The sequence below is a fragment of the Sinohyriopsis cumingii genome, chromosome 2 (assembly GCF_028554795.1).
Source record: "Sinohyriopsis cumingii isolate HCF-2022 chromosome 2, ASM2855479v2, whole genome shotgun sequence".
NCBI lineage: Eukaryota > Metazoa > Mollusca > Bivalvia > Unionida > Unionidae > Sinohyriopsis > Sinohyriopsis cumingii.
This window is the reverse complement of record NC_142962.1, coordinates 6296124-6321358: the sequence shown is the minus strand read 5'-3', so window position 1 is coordinate 6321358 and position 25235 is coordinate 6296124. Positions and strand designations below refer to the sequence as shown.

The window sequence follows — 25235 nt, the reverse complement described above, 5'->3', positions numbered from 1 at the left end:
TTTTTGGATGTATTCAGAAATAGCTTTCAAAATGTGTTTCCTACTTAAATCTCGGGCGAAAACAACAAAAACCTCCAGGGGTTAATGTGTTAATGGGTGCATTTTGATGATGTCATCAAATTTGAATATTCCTTGTGTATTTAATCACTTGTTCATTGACATTGCACTTAAATTACAAATTTAGCCATTCCTTGACGATTTGTAAAAAAATTAGAAAAATCATTAACACATTAAACCCTGGCAACGAGTTAAAGTGGCAGGAGGTAGTAGCCAACTGCCGAGCTCTGCAGTGTCATGGTCACGCATGATATACTAAAGTGGTTGCTTTATAGAAAGGTAGACAGATGTAGCTCTACAATGATACCAAATAATCTGGAATTTCTAGTTGCACTACAAAATACAGAAGGAAAAACCTCATGTTTTGGACCCGGTTGTTTTCTACCCAAAATTTGCCTGTTGTCGGCATCCGATTTTGTGTCCGGATTTTAGACTTTTGGGACTCACATCTAAGGCAAACTGATATGAACTGCAAACAGATGAACCGTTGCAAAAAGTTGTATAAGATGGGCATTTGAAATAAGGAGTGGTCTCAATATAAAAATAATGGGTCCGTTTAGCAAAAAAATAAATTTTAAAAAATCCAACTTTTATCCTTCTGCTCACGTGCGAGCCAAATAACCAATGAAAAACAATGTTTCTAACACAGCTAGGCAGTATGTTATTGGAACATCACCTAGAAGTTGGTGTTTTTGGATGTATTCAGAAATAGCTTTCAAAATGTGTTTCCTACTTAAATCTCGGGCGAAAACAACAAAAACCTCCAGGGGTTAATGTGTTAATGGGTGCATTTTGATGATGTCATCAAATTTGAATATTCCTTGTGTATTTAATCACTTGTTCATTGACATTGCACTTAAATTACAAATTTAGCCATTCCTTGACGATTTGTAAAAAAATTAGAAAAATCATTAACACATTAAACCCTGGCAACGAGTTAAAGTGGCAGGAGGTAGTAGCCAACTGCCGAGCTCTGCAGTGTCATGGTCACGCATGATATACTAAAGTGGTTGCTTTATAGAAAGGTAGACAGATGTAGCTCTACAATGATACCAAATAATCTGGAATTTCTAGTTGCACTACAAAATACAGAAGGAAAAACCTCATGTTTTGGACCCGGTTGTTTTCTACCCAAAATTTGCCTGTTGTCGGCATCCGATTTTGTGTCCGGATTTTAGACTTTTGGGACTCACATCTAAGGCAAACTGATATGAACTGCAAACAGATGAACCGTTGCAAAAAGTTGTATAAGATGGGCATTTGAAATAAGGAGTGGTCTCAATATAAAAATAATGGGTCCGTTTAGCAAAAAAATAAATTTTAAAAAATCCAACTTTTATCCTTCTGCTCATGTGCGAGCCAAATAGCCAATGAAAATGTTTCTAACACAACTAGACAGTATGTTATTGGAATTTCACCTGGAAGTTGGAATTTTTTGATGTATTCAGAAATAGCTTTCAAAATGTGTTTCCTATTCAAATCTCAGGTGAAAGTGACAAAAACCTCCAGGGGTTAATGTGTTAACAGACTTCCCATACTAACATGGCACCATATTGAGTACATTATTCAGTAACTGCCGAATAATTCCATAAATTACCATAATGTTGAGAGTTTAGAGTTATATCCCTTTGCTCACATGAACATAGAAATTACACTTCTTGTTAAATCCACGTGAAAGGCACATTTGTAGTTGCCATTCTATTAATTTGCTTGATTTGAGATTTTAAATATTGGAAGCAGATGATGTAGTATTTTCCTTCTATGTACATATATGTGCAGTTGTGCATACACTCCTTTGCTGAAAATGGACTTGTCCAGGAACTGGAAATGACTGGTGAGCAGGGTCATCATTTACACTGAAAACTTCCATTTGGAATGAAATAAGCAGACGATAATGGTGTTAGGGCTCCTCTTGACATAATCGGGTTTGAAATGATAAATCAACAAATGAACTAAGTTCTGTGCATCTGTTATCTCATTTGTGCTTTTCTTTTTTTTATCAGTAGAGGGGTTCAAATGAGGAAGTATATTAAAACTATATTATTGTCATTATGTGGAAAAGTTTTGTGAAAATGTTGATGAGCTTGTCATCACATACGTACAGCTAAAATTCTAGATCATGTGATATGGGGTTTTGTTTGTGTGTGTGTGTTACGTTCTTCATGTACAGGTCAGTTATTTATTATAACGGTCTCTACTTACCAACAGCTTGATTTAAGAGATTTTTTTTGTTGGCAGTAAGGGTAACCTCTATATTCAAATACAGTAAAGATGAAAAGGACATCATTCTTTGTTGGAAAACAAATTATTTATTTCTTCCACTTCTAGATTATATATATATTGGTGAATTTAATTGCATGTTTTAATACCTTAATTAATTTTGGATGATATTAAATCTCAGAGGCACTCTATTTACAGACAAATGCAGAATTCATTGAGAAGGAATGGCAAAGGTTGTCAGAGGCAGGAAGTACATGCTCACTGAAGAAATTGACATCCACTGGACTTGACAACCTACTGTATAAGAAACAGGTTACTTAGTGTTACAAGCATTATGCTATGCTAGAAATCACAAAATCACATCATTTAATAATGTATACATTTCTGTAAATTCAACAAGGTAGCTGAACTTATAGAAAATAAAACAGATGATGTAAATTTCACATAATGTATATATTGCAGACTTTTTAATTTGATAAATTTTATGCTGCCAATATGATGTCACCAAGGAGACTTGATTTTATCTGCAGAATTTTTGTGTTATTAGCTCAGCTGGTCATAGACTATATGCCCATCTGTCATCCAATCATACGTCTATCCATTAGCTTTATTTTGTTATTGATACCCCTCTAAACTACTTGGATGATTGTCATGAAACTTTACATACACATTCAGTCCATGAGTCTTGTGGTCATAAATGGAAATGGTGTCACTCGGACATCCAGGGTGGCCACCACAGTGTCAGGCTTGAAAATCTTGTTATAGCTATTCCTCATGAATGGATGGTCATATCAACATGTTGTTTTCACTAAAAGACTTATTAGGATGTTCAGTTTGTCCTAGGGTTCCGGATGGCAGAGTGGTGCAAGGCACTTGCCTTTACCAATCACTGACGTCTCACATGGATCTGCATGGGTTTGAATCATGGGCGCAGCCAGTGTGAGTTCAGCTTGTGTGAGTTTGTGACAAAGTTTGCAAGTAGCTTTCCATGGGTTGGTGGTTCTTTCAGGGTTCTTCCTCTGCCAGATATACTGGCTGCCATGTACAGCCTATCATAAGCTGAAAAATGGCATTAAACCCATAACAAAAACAGCCAGTTTGTCCTAAATGAAAATGGGGTAGATCACATGTCCAATATGGCTGCCACAGTGGCTTTCTTGAATATATTGTTATAGCTACTCCTCCTCAACAGAAAATCATGTGCGATTTTCACCAGACTTCTTATGACGTCTAGTTGGTATTGAATGAAAATGGGGTCATTGTTATGTCCAGTACATCTGGCACAGCAGCTATCTTGAAAATTCTATATGGAAAGTCATATTGACATGGGTTTTCACCAAAAAACTACTTAGGATGTCTAGTTGGTCCTATATGAAAATGATAATGATCTGATGGCCAATATGGTCACCAAAACAGCCATCTTTAATTTTTGTATTGCTACTCTTCCATCATATCTTGAAGATCTTGTTATCACAACTCCTTCTGAATAGAAAGTCATATTGACGTGGGGTTTACACCAGATGACTTCTTATGATGTCTAGTTGGTCCTAAATGAAAATGGTGCAAATCTGTTATCCAGTATGGCCACTTCAGAAGCCATCTTGAAAATCAGATTTTTGATCACTTCTCCTGATTGGATTGTTATATCAACATGCAGTTTTCACTGAAAGATGTCTTATGATGTCTAATGGGTCTGAATTGAAAATGGGGTCAGTCTGATGCCTATTATAGCTGCCACATTGTCCATCTTAAAAGAATCTTATTGCTACTCCCGAATGGATGGTCGTATCAGCATGGGGATTTTACTGAATGATTTTATATAAAGTGTAGTTAGACCTAAATGAAAATGCTGCTGCTCACACATCCGACATGGCCACCACAAGGGCCATTTTGTAAATCTTGTTATCACTACTTTTGAATGAACATTGGGCAGGTAGATGGAGTGGGTTACAGGTGAAGGGGTTGCCATCTGGAGCATTTTTTTATGCAGCTGAAATTTTCATGGCATTTCACCTTCACCTTAGTGAAATGGGAGCAATTCTTCCAAAAGAGTATGGGGGAGAGGGAGGTTCACAGCTGACATAAAAACATAAAAAACAGTTCTCTTTAGGAAAGTTGGCATGTCTAGATGGTTGTCAATGAAAATGGTGCCAATATGTTATTCAATATGACTGCCACAATGGCCATCTAAAATTTTTATTATAGATACATCTCTGGCTGGACATATCAATACTGTGATATCTTGTTATTTTATTGCCTCTCCAAAATGGAAAGTACATCAACATTGGTTTTCACCAGAAAACTTATGCTCTCTTATTGGTCCTAAATGATGTACTGTTCGTCCTCAATGAAATTGGTACCAGTCTGATATCGACAGTAGATAATTTGAAAATCCTGTTATTGATGTAATATATTAGACACTGAATAGTTAAAAGGAAGAAATAGTCTATTTTAAATTCTTGGAGGTTCTTTTTGGACAGTAGAGCATCATTTCCTCTGAGGAACTCTTGTATCTATTGCTTTTAGTCATAAAAATGTGCAGTACCCATTATACTGCCAAATTTGTTTTAATGCCAGTTTTTGTCTGTGGGCAGATGTTGGTGTTATAAGGAGCATAGACTGTACCTCTTTTCACAGTTGAAATACTTACATAATTATGGATGGTTGCACTTGCTGATTATTTAAAATTTAATCTTTCTGAAAACACTCTTTATCTATTGAAATAGTTTACTCTTTTAAAGTTGTTATTTCTACATTTTGTTAACAATAAAATAGAACACTGCTCAGTCAAATTTGAACCACCTCAAAGTATTGCTTTATTCAAACCTCATATCAGGGCTTGAAATTGACACTAGCAAGCTCACATTTTGCTAGTTACGATTTTGATATGCCAGTAAATTTCCAGCATAGAAAAGAACTAGAAGTTTCGTGTTTGAGATATTTTGTATTCAAGATATAAAATATGCTTTTGGATATTGAAAATAGCCAGATCTATGCTATTTTGGAAATAATGCATCTATCAAAATACTGCTGGTACTGAAAAAAGTTAACTTTGAGTTCAGCATGTATTTCCCCAAAATAGCGCTATTCCATTTATTCAGTTCTTTCAGACATTGGTCACTTAATAAGTTACAATTTTTGTGATCAGTTTTGGGTGAAATTAAGTTTTTCACAAATTCCACTGTTTCAGATTTAAGGCTATGTAAACAAATATCAATAGCTTTTGCAAGATATCATGTGCCGAAATTAATTGATTATTTAATTGATCACTGATTGCTTTGTAGAAACAAATGATTATTTCCAATTTCCAATACTCCCCAGACATATGAACTTTTTACAAAGACCCAGACTATGTCTAAACACCCCTTTGTTTTTAGTGTCGCTAAGGAGTGGCAGAATTATTGACTCTAATGCAGACCTTTTGGGGAGAGAATTTTAGTTTGCCTTCACTGTCTTTTTAACTTAATGAGGACTGTGTGGATTAAAACCAAATGTTGTCCAATGCTTTACATTAGGAAGATCTTGTTGTCCAATGCTTTACATTAGGAAGATCTTGTTGTCCAATGCTTTACATTAGGAAGATCTGTGTTTGCTTTAAATTGAACTTTTTCTGACAAAATGTAATGCGTTTATGTCCCCTGTTAGACTTATAAATCAGCTGTTCCATTTGCATTGTGTCGTAGAGGGGTTGGAGCATCTTTGTCATGCTGACATATATTTTAGTTCCAACCTGTGACCAGAAATTAAATTTTCTCAGAGTCTCTAATGCACCAAAAGAATTATTCCAGTCTTTTCTGTAAACAGCTTACATTATTTCACTACCTTGACTTGCTTTTTAAGAGAGCTTTAAGGGAGGTTATATTGGATAACTGCACAATGATCCTTGACCAGTGACTTACAGAACACCACCACTGTAAGACTGTTCATTATAAAACTGTTTCTGTTATGAGTATGGTAGTGCATCCCATTTCACGTGGTAGAAAGATTATATATATAATGTACTTTCTTATAAGATAGTCTCACAGTGAAGTGGTATACTCTGTGGCTCACATGGGAAGCATTATAATGAGGGAGCACTGAATGTTTCTACAGTGTATGTAATACACACAGCCACTAACAATTTTCTTAACATTTCAGGATGAGAAAACACTCGTATGTATCCTGAAGGCTTTCAGAGAAGATGGGTCCAAACTGTCTGATGATAGTTTTTTGTGGTCTGCGCTAGGAGCTGTGTACCAGAAGCTTGGGTTAAAATCCCAGGCCAACTCTTGTTTTAAGGTAGCTGCCAAGCTGTCAGGCAAGGTCACAACTTTCATCAAGACCTGGAACTTTATTGGACCTTTTGTTATTGGTAAAATTGAACTAGATGGAGACCCATTAGAGGCTTTTGGGGGAGTAAAAAACATCTCCAAGGACAGATTAGTGAAGGGCACGCACTTTTATTCAGAACTAGCATCAAATGGAACGGTGGAGTGGATGATGTTTAAACAGAAATCTGCAAAAGATATGGTCAGAATACAGCCTCAGATAAACTGGAATGATTTAGTTAGTTCACTTGGATCTATGGGAATCACTGAGTGGCAAGGTTGGGCCATCGGGGTGTTTGCTGTAAATGAAAATGAACAGAACATAATTGTACAATGTATAGGTGTCAGCACAATATATGTGGATGATGTTCCAATAACAGGAGATGTATATCACCGAGAACAATTTTGGTATGGAGTAAAACTGGAGAGAGGCATTCATACAATTTTTGTACGACTACGAGCAAAAGCTGTGGCTGAGTTTAAGTGTGAATTAAAAATTGCAACAAATAGTTTTGAATTGTTAAAACCTCATTTTCAGCCAGATTTGGTTGATGGTTATTTAGTTAGTCCATATTTAGCCGTGCCAATTTCTAATCATCATAGCTCAAAATATTTAAAGATTTTAAAGGTGCAGCTTCATGGCCACAGTAGTCATAGTGAGGAAATGACAACTACTTTAGAAGGAGAATTCAATGATATAGCCCCTGGCCAAACAATGCTAATTAATGTCAAATTCTGGACAGAAGCCAAAAATCACCGACTTGAGAAAAGTTGTTATGACATTGAAATTCAACTCAAATTCATAACATCAGATGGATCCCAAATACTGATGGTGTTACTTAGATGCCGAAAAAATAATGAATCCTTCCTGTTCACGTTTATTGATCATGATGGTTCTGTTCAGCATGGGGCAGCAATACAGCCGATCAAGAATTGCCGTGGGAATCTTTGCCCTGTTGTGTTGACTCTACATGGGACCACTGTACCTCCACAAAGTCAGGCTGACAGTTACAAGAGGATGATTGGTGGGGAGTTTGTATTTGGCATCGAAAACTGTTGGCTGCTAGCTCCAACAAGGTATACACAGAATTTGTTCAGTGTTGCTGATGCATGTTCTGATGTTAGAAATATGCTGGTAATAATAATTATTCAAGGTAGGGCATGTTAAATTATGGAGGAATTTTATTCACCAGCTTTGTCAAAAGTAACACCTGGATTGGAGTGGAATATATAATGTAGTCACCTATGACTAGATTTAATTCTGTTTAAACAATTCTGGGAGAATTAAATTTATTTCAACCCTACTCATTCACATTAAAGAATAGACGACTGTATACACCTGTGAGTCAAATGTTAACACATTGCTACAGACAATAGCACACTGACCACAGCTATCACCATCTTGTTGTGAATACTAATGACATTCAAGCTGAAAGCTTGTTACCTGGTTTTGCAATCTGGCTTGTCACCTGGCTTTGCAATCTGGCTTGTTACTTGGCTTTGCAATCATGCTTGTCACCTGGCTTTGCAATCTGGCTTGTCACCTGGCTTTGCAATCTGGCTTGTTACCTGGCTTTGTAATCTGGCTTGTCACCTGGCTTTGCAATCTGGCTTTGTTATCTGGCTTGTCACCTGGCTTGTCACCTGGCTGTGTAATCTGGCTTGTTACCTGGCTTTGCATTCTGGCTTGGCAATCTAGCTTGTCACCTGGCTTGGCAATCTGGCTTGTCACCTGGCTTGGCAATCTAGCTTGTCACCTGGCTTGGCAATCTGGCTTGTCACCTGGCTTTGTAATCTGGCTTGTTACCTGGCTTTGTAATCTGGCTTGTCACTTGGCTTGGCAGAGCAGCTCCAGGACCTGAAGCATTGTCAGTGTATACCAATATACACATTCAGCTACTAAAAATTTTTACATTTCTTGTTCAGTGTCATAATGACTTTTCATGCTGATGAGGTGGCAGAGTTATATCTGCCCTAGCAGTCCATCAGTTTACAACATGTTTATGACAGTACAGATGATGGTTGTTGCAATAGGTGGGTTTATGTCTACCCTGGCAGTCAATCAATTTACAACATGTATATGACAGTACAGATGATGGTTGTTGCAATAGGTGGGTTTATATCTACCCTGGCAATCAATCAATTTATAAGCTGTACATGACAGTGCAGATTATGATTGTTGTGGTAGGTGGGTTTATATCTACCCAGGCAGTCAATCAATTTACAACATGTACATGACAGTACATATGACGGTTGTTGCGGTAGGTGGGTTTATATCTGCAATGGCAATACATCAATTTATAAGATGTACATGACAGTACCAATGATGGTTTTTGAGGTACAGGAAAGAATATAACTACAGAGACAGGCTTGATTCAGTAATAATGAAGATGTTGCTGATAATAATAATAATAGTAGTAATGATAATAAATAATATCCGTTATTTATTTTACGGTATCATCATTAGCCAACAATTTACATTATGTCTTTACAATTAAAACAATCCATTAGGTTAATATCTACTTGAATCACATAGATATATCACTGCTACCCTGAAGAATCGTTCTGCAGTAAAATAATTAGGGTTTTAATTTTAAATATTTTTAGAGGTTGAACTTCTTAATGTGCAACCACTAAATCTTTTGAATGTGCAAGTTGTGATTATCAATTCTGGAAATACACAGAAGTAAAATGAGTGTATTGTCTACATGAGCTACCAGCATTCAAACTTAACTTTCGTAAACTGGTCTTTGGGTCAGCAGCTATTGAAACAAATAGAAACTTTGTTTACAATGTTACTAGTCTGTCCTGAAAGTTGCTCGTTTCATGTCACCAGACTGTTGTACCATGTGTAACTTTGTATACAATTTTATCAAGGCTTTCAAACAATTTTATAGGTATAAATATTTATTATAGTTTTCTCATGTATTTCTGTAACTTCGCAGCATTTAATAAGGAAGAAGTTTATGTACCGAATAGAAGAGGATTATGTCTTTTCAAAAATATTAAGAATTAATGGTGTATGAAAACTTAGAAAGAATGACAAATCACAGACAATACAGTGTGACAATTTACCAAAAATACAGTACAAGAAAGTGCAGACAATTCTTGTTAACAAAATTGCAGACAATTCCTTTTAACGAAATTATGAACAAAACATGACAAATTACATACAAAAAAGTAGTTCTTGGTGATTTAAAATTTAACATGCTCATTGATGTGGTTCCTCTAATGCATGAAAGTGTGATTCTGGCAGTTGTATTGGGGATTGGAGTTGGTGTTTTACAAAACATCAACACTTTTAAGGTTAATCATGCTGAGGTAAGTTGAGTAAAATGACTTTCCCAAATACACAGCATACATGCTGATCTAATGGTGGGTATTGAACCCAGGCTCTTCAAGTCACAATCCAACATGCTAACTACTTAGAGACTGCAGCTCTTAGTGTTACATTGCTATGGTCTTAAAAAAGTGACAAGAAAAAGCCAAAACCAACGATTTTGTAAAACTGACAATATAATTTATTTCCCTAAAATACAAAGTGCAAGAATTAAAAATAACAAAGTGTGATGAATAAATTCCTAAAATCCTAAAAGTTCTATCAATTCCAATAGTTCTGAGTAATCTGAATAAGTTCCAGAGGTATTCTGAATGATGTTACTATTGTACTGATGTGTCAACGGTACAGATGAAATCACTGATATAATCCCGAAATGTCTTTAAATGAATTCATGGTTATTCCAATACAGATATCAGTCCAAACAGTCTTTACATTAAAATTAGAGCACTGCAGTTCCAACAAATGATTATTAAGTTAAAGAAATGAATAATTCCTCTCAGTAACTTTTCAAAGATTCAAAGACAAATAGTACTACTAAGAAAGCCTAATTCTACACAATAATTCTATTATATAGAAAGCATTAGCAAGAATACAATATTGAGCTTTGAATGAATCATTCTTGGTAGTTTGAAATACTCCACAGTAAACATGGGTGACATGTTTTAACTAGCTAATCAGGAAATACTGGTAGGTCAGGAACCTTTTAGAAAACCCACTACCCTCATTCAAAAGAACTTTTGTCCTTGTTGGATCACATGATGTTTATTTGAACTACAGTACATCTATCTTGGAATAAACAAAACAAGCACCATACATGACTCCTCTTTTAAGTGCAGACTATGATCATAGGACATCAGGATTAAAAATGTCATTAAATAAATGACCCTTACAAAAACTATAACTATTATGAAAATAATAAATATAAAATGTCATTAAATAAATGACCCTTACAAAAACTATTACTATTTTGAAAATAAATATAAAATGTCAATAAATAAATGACCCTTACAAAAACTATTATTATTATGAAAATAATAAATATAAAATAAATATACATAACATTAGTCACAGGTGTCTAAGCTACAAAAAAGAGAGTTTCTAGTGAGATATAAAAATGTAACTGATCAAATATTAGAACGGTAACTAAGGGGGTATGTGTATTTTTAAGTCCTTCACAAACATAAATTTTATAGTAGACAGTATATTGGTTTAACCCCACTTTATTCATTGTAAATTGATCAGTATGTCTCAACTTGGTTATAATCTACTTTGCAGGTTTGATGCACCCCTCCCCCATCAAGAAGTAGAATGCTTGAAATAAAAAATAAGCTTTTTCATTGCTCTATTATATCATTATTTGTATCATCAAATCATACTAAAAGAGTACTTGGAAATAAATAGAGGTTATCTGTTTCTTGAGTAGATATTCAGAACTATTTCACAGTTGAGAATTGGATTGTCATGAGTGGCAGATCCCCAAGATACAATTCAAAATGTTTCCACTTTGTGAGTGAAATTTTTCCATATACCTACTCAAAAACCTAGATTTTCTCTTTATTATGTATATTTTTTAGGCAAAAGCCATCAATTGGCATGGGTTTTATCTGAACTTTAATAGAGCAGACACTGTATTTACTTGATTAGATCAGACACTGTATTTACTTGATTAGGCCAGACACTGTAATTACTTGATTAGGTCAGACACTGTAATTTATGGAACACTTGTGCTGCTCTAGGTTTTACTTTAATAGAACAGACACTGTTTTACTTCAATAGGCCAGACACTTTGTTTACTTTAATAGGCAAGACACTATTTTACTTCAGTAGGCCAGAAACTGCATCTACTTCAATTGGCCAGACACCATTTACTCTTATAGGCCAGATGCTTTATTTAACAGGCCAATCACTTTATTTACTTTAATATTCCAGTTACTGTATTTAATAGGCCAGACACTATATTTACTTTAATAGGCCAGACACTGTATTTACTTTAATAGACCATACTTTGTATTTACTTTAATATCTTTATTTACTTTAATAAACCAGACACTGTATTTACTTTAACAGGCCAGACACTGTATTTACTTTAATAAACCAGACACTGTATTTACTTTAACAGGCCAGACACTGTATATACTTTAATAAACCAGACACTGTATTTACTTTAATAGACCAGATATTTTATTTACTTTAATAGGCCAGACACTGTATTTACTTTAACAGGCCAGACACTGTATATACTTTAATAAACCAGACACTGTATTTACTTTAACAGGCCAGACACTGTATTTACTTTAACAGGCCAGACACTGTATTTACTTTAATAAACCAGACACTGTATTTACTTTAACAGGCCAGACACTGTATTTACTTTAATAAACCAGACATTTTATTTACTTTAATAAACCAGACACTGTATTTACTTTAATAGACCAGACACTGTATTTACTTTAATAAACCAGACACTGTATTTACTTTAATAGGCCAGACACTGTATTTACTTTAATAAACCAGACACTGTGATTACTTTAATAGGTCAGAAACTATTTATTTTAATAGACCAGACACTGTATTTACTTTAATAGACCAGACACTGTATTTACTTAGGCCAGACATTGTAGTTATTTTACTAGGTCAGACATTGTATTTGCTTTAATAGGTCAGACATTGTATTTACTTTAATAAACCAGACATTGTATTTACTTTAGTAGGCCATACAGTGTATTTACTTTAATAAACCAGACATTGTATTTACTTTAGTAGGCCATACAGTGTATTTACTTTAATAGGCCAGACACCGTATTTAATAGGCCAGACTTTGTATTTACTTTGATAGGCCTGACATTGTATTTATTTTAATAGGCCAGATATTGTATTTATTTCAATAGGCCAGACATTGTATTTACTTTAAGAGGCCAGACACTGTATCTAACAGGCCAGATAGTGTATTTACTTTAATAGGCCAGACACTGTAGTCACTTTGATAGGCCAGATGCTGTATTTACTTTAATAGATCAGACACTGTATTTACTTTAATAGGTCTGACACTGTATTTACTTCAATAAGCTAGACATTGTATTTATTTTAATAGGCCAGACAGTGTATTTACTTTAATAGGCCAGACACTGTAGTTACTTGAATAGGCCAGATGCTGTATTTACTTTAATAGGCCAGACATTGTATTTACTTTGATAGGCCTGACATTGTATTTATTTTAATAGGCCAGATATTGTATTTGTTTCAATAGGCCAGATATTGTATTTACTTTAATAGGCCAGACACTGTATCTAACAGGCCAGATAGTGTATTTATTTTAATAGGTCAGACACTGTATTTACTTTAATAGACCAGACACTGTATTTACTTAGGCCAGACATTGTAGTTATTTTACTAGGTCAGACATTGTATTTGCTTTAATAAACCAGACATTGTATTTACTTTAGTAGGCCATACAGTGTATTTACTTTAATAGGCCAGACACCGTATTTAATAGGCCAGACTTTGTATTTACTTTGATAGGCCAGACATTGTATTTATTTTAATAGGCCAGATATTGTATTTATTTCAATAGGCCAGACATTGTATTTACTTTAATAGGCCAGACACTGTATCTAACAGGCCAGATAGTGTATTTACTTTAATAGGCCAGACACTGTAGTCACTTTGATAGGCCAGATGCTGTATTTACTTTAATAGATCAGACACTGTATTTACTTTAATAGGTCTGACACTGTATTTACTTCAGTAAGCTAGACATTGTATTTATTTTAATAGGCCAGACACTGTATTTGCTTTAATAGGCCAGACACCAAAGTTATGTTCATAGGCTTGACACTGTATTTACTGTAGTAGATCAGAGACTAGTTACTTTAATAGGTCAGACACTGTATTTACTGTAGTAGACCAGAGACTGTATTTCATGGAACACTTGTACTTAATGCATTGATCTATTTCAGACATGGTGCACATAACTGGGAAGGCCCTGGCCTGTTGACAGCCATGACAGCTTTATCAAGTCTGGCAAAGTTGTCTGTAGATAACAAATGGATGAAAAACAAGGTTGATCCAAATCATCTGATTTATGCAGGTACATTTAAATGTATCATTATTTGGCAATAAATGTTTTATGAAAAATAATACACAGTTTTAATTTAAAAATCATTATGTAGTGGATCTTATATGATTTAATCATTTTATCCATAATTTTCAAAGCATTTTAGTAATTATTTTGGACCTGTGGAGATGTTAGGAATATGGAAAGATGAACTGTATATAATGAAAATATACTTTCCTTTCATTTATTTTTGTGGGTATCAGTTTTCTTGGTTTTTGTAAAACAGTACAGTTTCATGGTGCTTAAATGTATGAATTTGTCAGTCAGATTTTTATATTTATATGTATTTTTGGATTAGCCTCTACAAATACCGAAATTAAAGAAAATGAAAGAACAAGAATATTCCAACAAGAAATGGTGGTTGCTTGAATTTTTAAAATACTACATCTGCCATTAAGATTGACCTGATTTTTATTCAGTGGTTTTGTCTGAAAATCAGCAGAGTGTGAACTTTTAGTACTGTGCTCTAATTAGCATATATAGTGTCTAATTAGTACTGTGCCCTAATTAGTGTATATAGTGTTTAATTAGTACTGTGCCCTAATTAGTGTATATAATATTAATTAGTATTGTGCTCTAATTAGTATATATACAGTCCTGCCAAGTCTTACAGTTTTGCCGTAAGTCTTATGAAAATTACCCTTAAAATACAGACTTACGGCATACAAGCAAAACTATGTGAAAATGATAATTGCCATAAAATCTGTATAATTGATTCATCCATGTTTGATATAGTACTGGGTTTCATATTAGAATTAGTGAAACAAGTCAGGGTACCAGATTAACTTTACAGCTTCACCCCAGACACTTAAAACTGCATCTATTTGTTCATGCAAAGCATCTGCATGATCAAACTGTTGATTATAGAATGGTTTTAAATGGTATCCAGAAAGCATTGCATGTTTAAGACAAAAGGGAAAATAAGCTTTTAAAAAAGTGTTAATAATCAATGCAGAAGAATACAAAGGATATTCAGAATATTCAGATTCTTGTGAATAAAAGCTGGAAAGGACACAATTATGTTTATTGGACATCATGTGCTAATTTGAGTATGTCTTGCGGCAGGATGTATTATTGCCATCATATGAAATGGAAAAAAAGAATTTCCAAGAATTACATCAAGATGAGAGATAGCAACAAGCTATTGAGTTGCACAGAGTTTGGAATTAAAGTTTGCGCAACTGTACTTGTAGTAAATAAAGCCTACATGTACTTTACAAACATTTCAGTTGAACATAACGTTTATCGTCACTGCATCAAACTTTTAATTATGTTTTCCAGCTTTACATTAGCAGTTATTGATATTTTGTTACACTTTACTGAAAACTGGTCAGTCTTATGGAATTTTTGTTGGGTCTTTAAATTCATAGTCCAGAGCAGCCCCATGAAAAGTAGTGAACTATTGTAGTAGTAGTGGTATTAGTAGCAATAATAATAATAATAATAACAATAATAATAATAGTCAATCATATCCTTTGGCATACATCATGACCCTGAGGGTGAGATTTCCTTGTTCTATGTCAACACACAAAATGTCTCATTTTTCTCACATTTCTGAATACACGTAGGATATAGTGGTTGAAAGAAAAATGATGTATCATTGGTTGTTATGGATTTAACCATACAAATAGAGAATGTTTTTCAAAAGGCATGAGAAAAAGCCTAAAAAGTTTAGGGTACAGCACAGTGTCTGTCTAAACTCAAACTAGTGTTTAAATGCATATACAATGGGCTGTTTTTACTTTTGAAAACAACTAGAAATATTGGAGATGTAAGTGGTGTCATAAATATATTGATGTCTTTGAGTGTTTGACATAAGATCTGCATTGTAGGACTATCCCAAAAAAGTAGAATGCTTGAAATTGCTATAAAATTAAAACCCAGTGTCAGATAAGAGTTGTTTTCCAGATTAACTTCATTCTAAATGAGGCCTTAGGAGTTCCATCCATTTCAAGGAGAAATTTCATTACACCATATTCATTAACATGTTCATCGATTTGCCTGTTACACATGGTTTTCTAGAATTGGTAAGCTGTGTCACACATACATAAAAATGAGAGAAAATGTAATTCACATAGTCATTTTCAAAGTACAGTACTGGTGTTATTTATTGCATAATTTAGTCATATGATACAACTGACCAATGAAAATGCATATATGTAGAGGAGGGGTACCATACATAAAATCAATAATGGTTTGTTACAGGTCACTCTATGGGAGGTCATGGGGCATGGCTCTTGGCTACTCATTACCCTGATAAGGCTCTGGCTGTAATATCTCAGGCTGGATGGATCAAGAAGGAGGAATACGGAGACAGCAACCTGTTTTTCAGGTCTGTTTGTTTTTCTTTCTCATCTTTGTTTACTTACCAATATGTTGTGGCTGTTCTATTTTTGCTCCGAGGGTTTTTCAAACCCTCCCATGCCTATGCCATGTTGAAAATGGCCCTGTCATAAAGAACAGTGTGTTTCTAAAATATAATGATCATATCGATAAATAGTGTAATTTCCAGCACGTTGAACCTCAAATTTTATTTTTGTTTCTTTGTTAATGTTGCACCTAGTCTCCCAAGGTAGCGAACACTGTGCCCCAACCCCCATCTTCCAAATTTGAGGGATGCCATTTTAAAGAGACAAAGAAAAACAGCACTAGTAGAATGAGATATCTTAGTTTGATAGTTTTGCTGCCTTAACTTTGTCATCTGCACCATACTATCATCTTTACCACAATATTTACAGACCACTTCGGTGGCCTAGTGGTTAGAGCAGCCGCCTCGGATGCGGTAGGTCATGGGTTTGATCCCCATCCGAGTCATACCAAAGATTTTAAAAAATGGTACTAATTGCTACCTCGCTTGGCGCTCGGCATTAAGAGGTTAGTTTTAAGACTGGTCAGCCTGGTGTCAGGATAATATGACTGGATGGGACATCATGCTAGACATCACTATAAACTGTCACACTGCAGACATTTTAGTAACATGACTGAAAATTTGTTAAAGCTACGTTAAAAATCCAGATCACACACACACACAATACTTACATTATTTTAATAATTTGTTTTTTTTAAAAATTGGTCACTTGTTTGAATATCTGATTAACCTGAATGAGCTATACTATGGAATTTTCCATTTTAGCTCTTTCTATTTTTGGACTCTTCTTTTCACTCAATCTCTATGACCATTTATTTTAAAAATTCCCATATTTTTCTGAATTAATTTTCTTTTCAAACTAATAATTGGCTGATTAAAAGACATATTGTATGTGCATACATTTATTTCCTTTTGCCATTAATTTGACCACAGAATAAAATAAACCTTTTGTTGCTTTAGATGTACCTTTTGACCTGTAAAATATCTTACAGTAACAGCTGTCAGATTTTTCATTGCAAGTCAGCCGACAAACATAAATCATTGACATTTTAATGATTTAGTTTGTTGAAACTGATGTTAAAATGAAAAATATAACATAGAATGATTTCAAACAGACACAGCATAATACATATTTTCCAACAGAAGAGGTTGGGCTTAAAAAGTGGCAAAAATATCTTAAGTATTTGTGTGCCAAAATTTTGGTGGGCTTATGATCAAGCATGGTCTTACTGACAAATTGATTGTTACGGTCCTTTGCCTGATAAGTGACTCATTTGCAATGAAAAATTATTAAAAGGCAACATTTAGGTGACTTATGGGAGTTCTTTATCTGGATGTATGATTGAAAAAGTCTGTGTATCTGCTGTCTGGAATTCTATAATAATAATAATAATAATTATACCACAATGGAATGACATTTATCCATGAACATGGTTAGAAACAAAACTGTAACAAAAAAAGAAACTTTTGAAGTAATAACATGTCTTTTAGACTGATATATTTCTCAAAATAATACAAAGAAAGTCAGTAATCATCCTAGGTGGGATATTATACTGTCTATTGCAAACATTGTTGCCTGGTTTTCGCAAATGATATATCCAAATCACTTTTCTCAAAACTTTTATGTGCAGGGAGATGTTTTCATAAATTGTTACATAATTATTATTATTCATAAGTATTATGAACCCAAATTTTGAAGTTGCTTGAATAAAGTCAGCCAACCAGTTGCCTGCCTTGCCCTAGTGCTAAAAATACATGGCTGTTTATTGAACTAATTCAGGTTAATTGTGGATAATTTATCAGAAAATATAAAGACAGAGATTACTTGTTTGAATTTTTTTAAATATATTAGATGCAAATAATCAGGAAAAACCTTCCACATGTTTTCTTCTAAGTCACAACATTTACATTTATAAAATTTGTGTACAAGAATCCACAACAGTTTATTAAACCATGTTGAAGACAGACTGTTGTGACAATGTAATGTGCACATAAGGAAAGACTAGTACTAAATCTTCATGTTATTTACTCTCTTTTGTGACTAGCCAATAATTAAATGATGCACAGCAAAATATATTAAGAAAATGGCTTCAGATCACTACAAATGGGAATATGACATTTTATTGTTTTGTTTATCCTAATTTAGAAAAATGCGTAAAGGTTTTGAAAGAGTATTGATTGTAGTGTCTATGGTGTTGATTGTTTAGATTGTGATACCGCAGCTTAAGGCAGTATTTACGTGTATGGACAGACCTTTTGATTAGTTTTATCACATATATTTCCTTTTCAGACATGATATAGCTACAAGTCACACAGACCCATCAGTCAAGGCAGTAATGGAGGCATGTATTGCGGAGAATGATGTAGATAGGCATGTCTCCAATCTCAAGGTAAAGTGAGGAATAGCCTACAGAAGAACAATACAATGAAACCTGTCTTGAAATCACAATGTTTGGAAGGCTACTCTCATGAAAGACATAATTATGTTATAATGCCTTCCTTCCCTCTTTAACACTTTATTTCTGTGCAGTGATATGAGTTGTCCACCATCTACTGTTACCAAACCTTGGCTTGCACATAGGTGTAAGGAACAACCTCATAAATGTTTGGATCAAAAGGTCAAAGGTCAAGATCACTATGACTGAAACAAGAGAATAATCTGCACAATAATTAAGAGTTATCCACAGCTACCAGAATTTGTGGATAGTTTGCACTTATGGTAAAGAGGAATGTTATTGATTTTAGGGTCAAAAATTCTAAGTACAGTATCACTGTGATTGAAAGAAGTAAAATAGTTTTGTTGCCAGAAGTGATCTCTCCAGCCATATGTCACTCTACTGATACAATAATTTTATCGTAATGTATATATTGGTGTATAATGTGCACTCAGAGTCACCCAAGTCTGAAATAAGCTTACATCCGACATTAGTTGTCACCCAAAGTGTGCCAACAACTTGTACCATAGATCTGATATCCCATGGCTGCAAACAGCTTACACCCCACATTAGTTGTCACCCAAAGTCTGCCAACAACTTGTACCATAGATATAATATCCCATGGCTGCAAACAGCTTACACCCCACATTAGTTGTCACCCAAAGTCTGCCAACATCTTGTACCATAGATATAATATCCCATGACTGCAAACAGCTTACACCCCACATTAGTTGTCACCCAAAGTCTGCCAACAACTTGTACCATAGATATGATATCCCATGGCTGCAAACAGCTTACACCCCACATTAGTTGTCACCCAAAGTCTGCCAACATCTTGTACCATAGATATAATATCCCATGGCTGCAAACAGCTTACACCCCACATTAGTTGTCACCCAAAGTCTGCCAACATCTTGTACCATAGATATAATATCCCATGGCTGCAAACAGCTTACACCCCACATTAGTTGTCACCCAAAGTCTGCCAACAACTTGTACCATAGATATGATATCCCATGGCTGCAAACAGCTTACACCCCACATTAGTTGTCACCCAAAGTCTGCCAACAACTTGTACCATAGATCTGATATCTCATGGCTGCAAACAGCTTACACCCCACATTAGTTATCACCCAAAGTCTGCCAACAACTTGTACCATAGATATGATATCCCATGGCTGCAAACAGCTTACATCCCACATTAGTTGTCACCCAAAGTGTGCCAACATCTTGTACCATAGATATAATATCCCATGGCTGCAAACAGCTTACACCCCACATTAGTTGTCACCCAAAGTCTGCCAACAACTTGTACCGTAGATATGATATCCCATGGCTGCAAACAGCTTACACCCCACATTAGTTGTCACCCAAAGTCTGCCAACAACTTGTACCACAGATATGATATCCCATGGCTGCAAACAGCTTACACCCCACTAAATTTACTGGCATTATCCTCATACTTTAGACAGGTAAATAGTCTGCCAACGTGGTGACCATTTGCATGATTGGCATGATATTTTGATCCCTCTCATTCAGTCTCTGAAAGGCAGTCAGAGGCCAAACATACAGCAGACATAATTACAGTGATATTTGAAAAATATTTTTGTCCAAAATGTGTGCATACATTCGTAGGAGGAGGAGGCCATATACTATATATGTGAAGGGTTTGGGGTTATGGCCATTGGGTTACACTCTAGAAGGGAAGGGGGAAGGTCCAGGGCAATGCTTATCCATCTATCCATTGATACATCTGTTTACTTGTCAACATTTCAATGTTTTAGGTGTTCAGGCCAATAAACATTCTCATAGTATATAACATAAGATCTTACTGTCAAGGTCATAATTAGACTGTGTGTAACATACCATAGCTATGCCCGTTTTAAGGTCAAGGTCATAATGTAATTCTGCATTTCTGAACCATTACAGATATTTTAATACAACTTTAATCAGTTATATGTCATAACACATGTAAACAAAATCATTGCTGATACATTGTATATTTCTATCATAACATCATGCTGACACAAGTAAACAAACTGAATCATCACTGATGTACTGATTATGTTCATGATTACATCATGTTGACACAACTAAACAAAAGGAATCATTGCTGATGCATGGTATATTTCCATGATCACATCATATATATAAAGGTTAACAAGAGGAAAAAATTGCTGATACATTGTATATTTGATACTATTTTAACTTGAAAAGGCTATTTATAATCTTACACTAACATGATGAACTAGACTGGTTTTGGTAATTCTGCAGTCTATAGGTTATATGACACTATCACTTTACTTACCCCTAGAAGCTCCACATCATTCTGTCTAGAATCTGGAAATTTTGAGGAGATGCATCTTTATGATGTCGGTTGTTATGTGTTGGACACCATTTTTCGGCACACAAAAGGCTAGATATTGTGGCCAAAGTCCTCAAGAACTCTCTGGATCTAAGCTTAGCTCTTGAAAATCTTTGAATTTGATAATAGTGCTGTTTTTGCTTGAAAACTCCTTGAATTTGTCAGAGAACGCCTTGAATTTACAAAAAATTCTTTAAAATCATAGAAGTGGATATAATGATATAAAAAGAAGTGTTTTGATGAAATGTGATTGTGTAATAGACATTTCAGGCATTGGGAAATCAGCACTATGACGCACATGAAAGGTGAGAAGTATGAAGTGCATGTTTCTAACTCGAAACCAATGGTAGATAGGACCTCTATAAAAAAAATAAGAAAGAAGAACTGTGCCATTATACTGGAGAATGAACTTGTTGCTGAGAAGGGAGGTTTGACATAAATAAATAATTGGAAATAAAAAATATGGCAAGTAACTGATGTTGACCACATATAGATAAGAAGTATTATTTTCTCTCTTTAAAAATGATTCATCCTTACTGTTATGAAAACAAAAACTTACGCTTCAGTTGTTAAAACTTAAATAATTATGTGATGTGTTTGAAGCTGTGTCATGATTCACACAGAACTTAAGTCATTTCCAGAATGAAGACATGTTCTAAAAAACGAGTACTGAAAATGTCACAGAATAAACTCCTTGAATTTTTGTACCTATGGTCTTCATGAACCAAGTTGGAGGAAGAACCCATAAAAATGCCAGTAGGAAACACTGACCTGACCCACAGGAAACAACTGACAAGCTTTCTCATATATCCACATTGGCTGTGCTGGGACTCAACTCCATGTGGACAAAGTGAGTGCCTTAGGCCACTCAGCCACCAAGGGATCCTTCATTTTGATGAGCACTATTCATTCCAGTAGTAGGTTATTATGGCCCATATTTTATGCGTCACTGTCTTGGATTAAATATTGTGTTTGTTGTTCTTTTCTCAGGTACTGTTTATACTAGAAATTGATGAGCACTATTCATTCCAGTAGTAGGTTGTTATGGCCCATATTTTATGCGTCACTGTCTTGGATTAAATATTGTGTTTGTTGTTCTTTTCTCAGGTACTGTTTATACTAGAAATTGATGCCAATATCTAGATTAATAGCACACCTCTGTAACAAATGAAGCTCATTGTGACCTTAATTTTCATCTATTACTGGCATTGGTTACATTTGCATTTAGCTCATAACCACAAGGATTTCTGACCTGCTATATGCTTACTCTTTTACGTAGAATTGGGAAACTTGGTGAGTAGATACATCTTGATATGTATTATATCCATATTGCAACAAGTCTCTATGACCTATCTTTCTTGCCACATTATTGAAATTTTGTTTAAAGTGGATGTTTGGGTGCTGTTTATGTTTTGAATCATGAAGCTTCATTATTGGATGCATCTCTTTTTGTCCTACACACATCAAACCAATGAAGGTCACAGTGATCTACATTTTATGATTGACTAGCATAACTAAAGTATTTGTATTTGACATGACTACATAGATCAGAGGTGAGCAAACTTTCCAGTGCAAGTGCCGCATACACAAATTTACACCTTGTCGCGTGCCGCATAGTTCATTAAGTAAAATAATTAATATTTGAAATAGCAAAAACAAAAGATTTTTCTAAATAACATCTAATTAATTTTCAGTTGTTAATATGTTGTTAATATTTGAAAACTTAAATTTAAACTTCAAAAGAAGCACATTTATTTGATAAACAGAGTAACATAAACAGAGTCAGTGCGAATGATGACTTGTTCCTAGGCTGCATGAAAACCCTTGGCGGGCCACATGAAAGCACTTGGTGGGCCTATTGCAGCCTGTGGGCCATAGTTTGCCCACCCCTGACATAGATATCCTATGTCATATACATCCAAGCCCACACAGAAGGTCCTCTTTGACCAGCTAGTGCAGTTGGAAGCAGCAATGGTTATGAATATTGAATGGTAAGCTTTCCATATTAAACACTCGTCATTATATATTTTTAAAAAGGTCATCATTGGCAGGTTAACTGTGTATTGTACTTACAAATTAGATGAGCAGTGTGCTGTATGTATGCTTACATGTGAGGCATCAGCTGTAGTGGGCTAATCAAGGTAATGAGACATCAGCTGTAGTGGGCTAATCAAGGTATTGAGGCATCAGCTGTCACGGGCTAATCAAGGTAATGAGGCATCAGCTGTAGTGGGCTAATCAAGGTAATGTAGCATCAGCTGTAGTGGACTAACCAAGGTAATGATGCATCAGCTGTAGTGGGCTAATCAAGGTAATGATGCATCAGCTGTAGTGGGCTAATCAAGATAATGAGGCATCAGCTGTAGTGGGCTAATCAAGGTAATGAGGCATCATCTGTAGTGGGCTAATCAAGGTAACTCAAAGCCTGTGACTTTCACTCCCACCTACCCACCCCGTACAATCTAGGAGTGTGTAATGATAACAGCTTTTGAATCCGATTTTAAAAACAATGGTTTTGGTGTATTTTTTGAAGAAGAGAAAAAAAAAGTAATTTCAGGTTTTTATGAAGTCACCTATAGTCAGACCTGCTATAATGGTCACATATATTCAGCAACTACTTGTCTTAAAGAGTCACTTTTTCAAGGTTCCAAAAATCACTTTAAATGAAAACCTTTTATTAACAACCACCTGTATTTAAATATCACTTTTCTCATTTTCTAGAGACTGCTGCTTAATACAGGTTTGACTGGAGTACCTCTGCAATGAAATAATAGAAAAGAATGTTTTTTATTTTGTCTTATGCCCTTTCAACATTAAGTATGTATTTATGTTCCCGTATATGTATATGGTTTCACCACATGTCAGCACAGGGCTGGATATGTATTGCTGATTAAAAATTACATTCTAAAAATGTAAAGATAAAAATGCAGCACATTTTTTTTTTAAAATAAAGAGGCTAATATTTCATTGTCAGGGTCACTTTCATAGGAATTTGTATCAACATTAAATGTTCATAGTGGCTACTGATGTTGTAATAGCTTCATCAAGTTGAGATGTGTAATTATTTATTACACTCAGGTTGGGTCTTAAATGCAACATTTAGCTGTGTAATCATTTAATCATTTATTACACATAGGTTGGGTCTTAAATGCAACATTTTTTTTCAGATTTAAGATAAATCCTAGACACCAAACAGATGTGTAAAGTTTAAAAATAACACATTTTGAATAAGTTGCAGATATCAAAACTGCATACAAATTTTAGCTGATTCCCACTAAATGCTGTGCTAGGCACTTTATACAGTTGATGGGATTTGAAGACCATATTTACAGGGAATACCAGTGTTAGCAAGGATAGGAGCTAAAGACAGAACTGTGCACCCTTACTTTGTGAAGCGAATGTACCGTTTACTGAAGGAAATTGGAGTAGAGGTCAACTATACTGAAGTGGCAGGGAAGGAACACTGGTGGTGGGACACTGAGTAAGTCAGTTTAGTCATGGTAATTGATGTTTCTATCTTTAACGTATTATTTTTATCTTTATGTTTGTTGGTGCCCTTGGTTCCTGATTGATCTAAGGTGCTTACCTTTACAGATCACTGGTTTTGACTCTCGGCTTAGGTAAACATGGGTATGTGAAAAAGCTTGTCAGTTGCTTCCTGTGGGTCATTTCTTCCCTGCATCTTTTTGGGTTCTTCCCCCACCAAATATTATGGCTGCCATGTGTAGCCTATTATGTTCTGAAAATGTAGTTAAATCCACAAAATCACAAAAATCATCTTTATCTCACTAACTTACTTTTTATGTTTCATTTATAATTTGATAAATTTTATCAGTTTTGAGATGAGCTTGATTTTTAACTGATGATATTTGTCAAATTTTCATCACAGAGGCATTAGATGCAATTATAAATTTTTTGCAAGGTTAATTTATTTTGTCATTCATTGATGTCTTCAAAGCTGAGCACATTCCAAATGCACAAGAAAATTTGACTTGGGGAAAAATTATGATTTATCTTGCCCTTTTGTGA

General features: G+C 34.8%; 1 protein-coding gene across 1 annotated transcript in view; it reads left to right on the top strand.

Moving 5' to 3' along the window:
• Nucleotides 1–25235, top strand: part of LOC149804285 (uncharacterized) — a 98449-nt gene that overhangs the window by 13549 nt on the left and 59665 nt on the right. Inside the window, exons 2-7 of the mRNA XM_089938408.1 lie at nucleotides 2476–2589; nucleotides 6415–7661; nucleotides 13881–14011; nucleotides 16244–16370; nucleotides 18697–18796; nucleotides 24539–24687. Of these exons, the coding sequence (XP_089794534.1) occupies nucleotides 2476–2589; nucleotides 6415–7661; nucleotides 13881–14011; nucleotides 16244–16370; nucleotides 18697–18796; nucleotides 24539–24687 (1868 nt within the window). The remainder of the gene's footprint in view (nucleotides 1–2475; nucleotides 2590–6414; nucleotides 7662–13880; nucleotides 14012–16243; nucleotides 16371–18696; nucleotides 18797–24538; nucleotides 24688–25235) is intronic.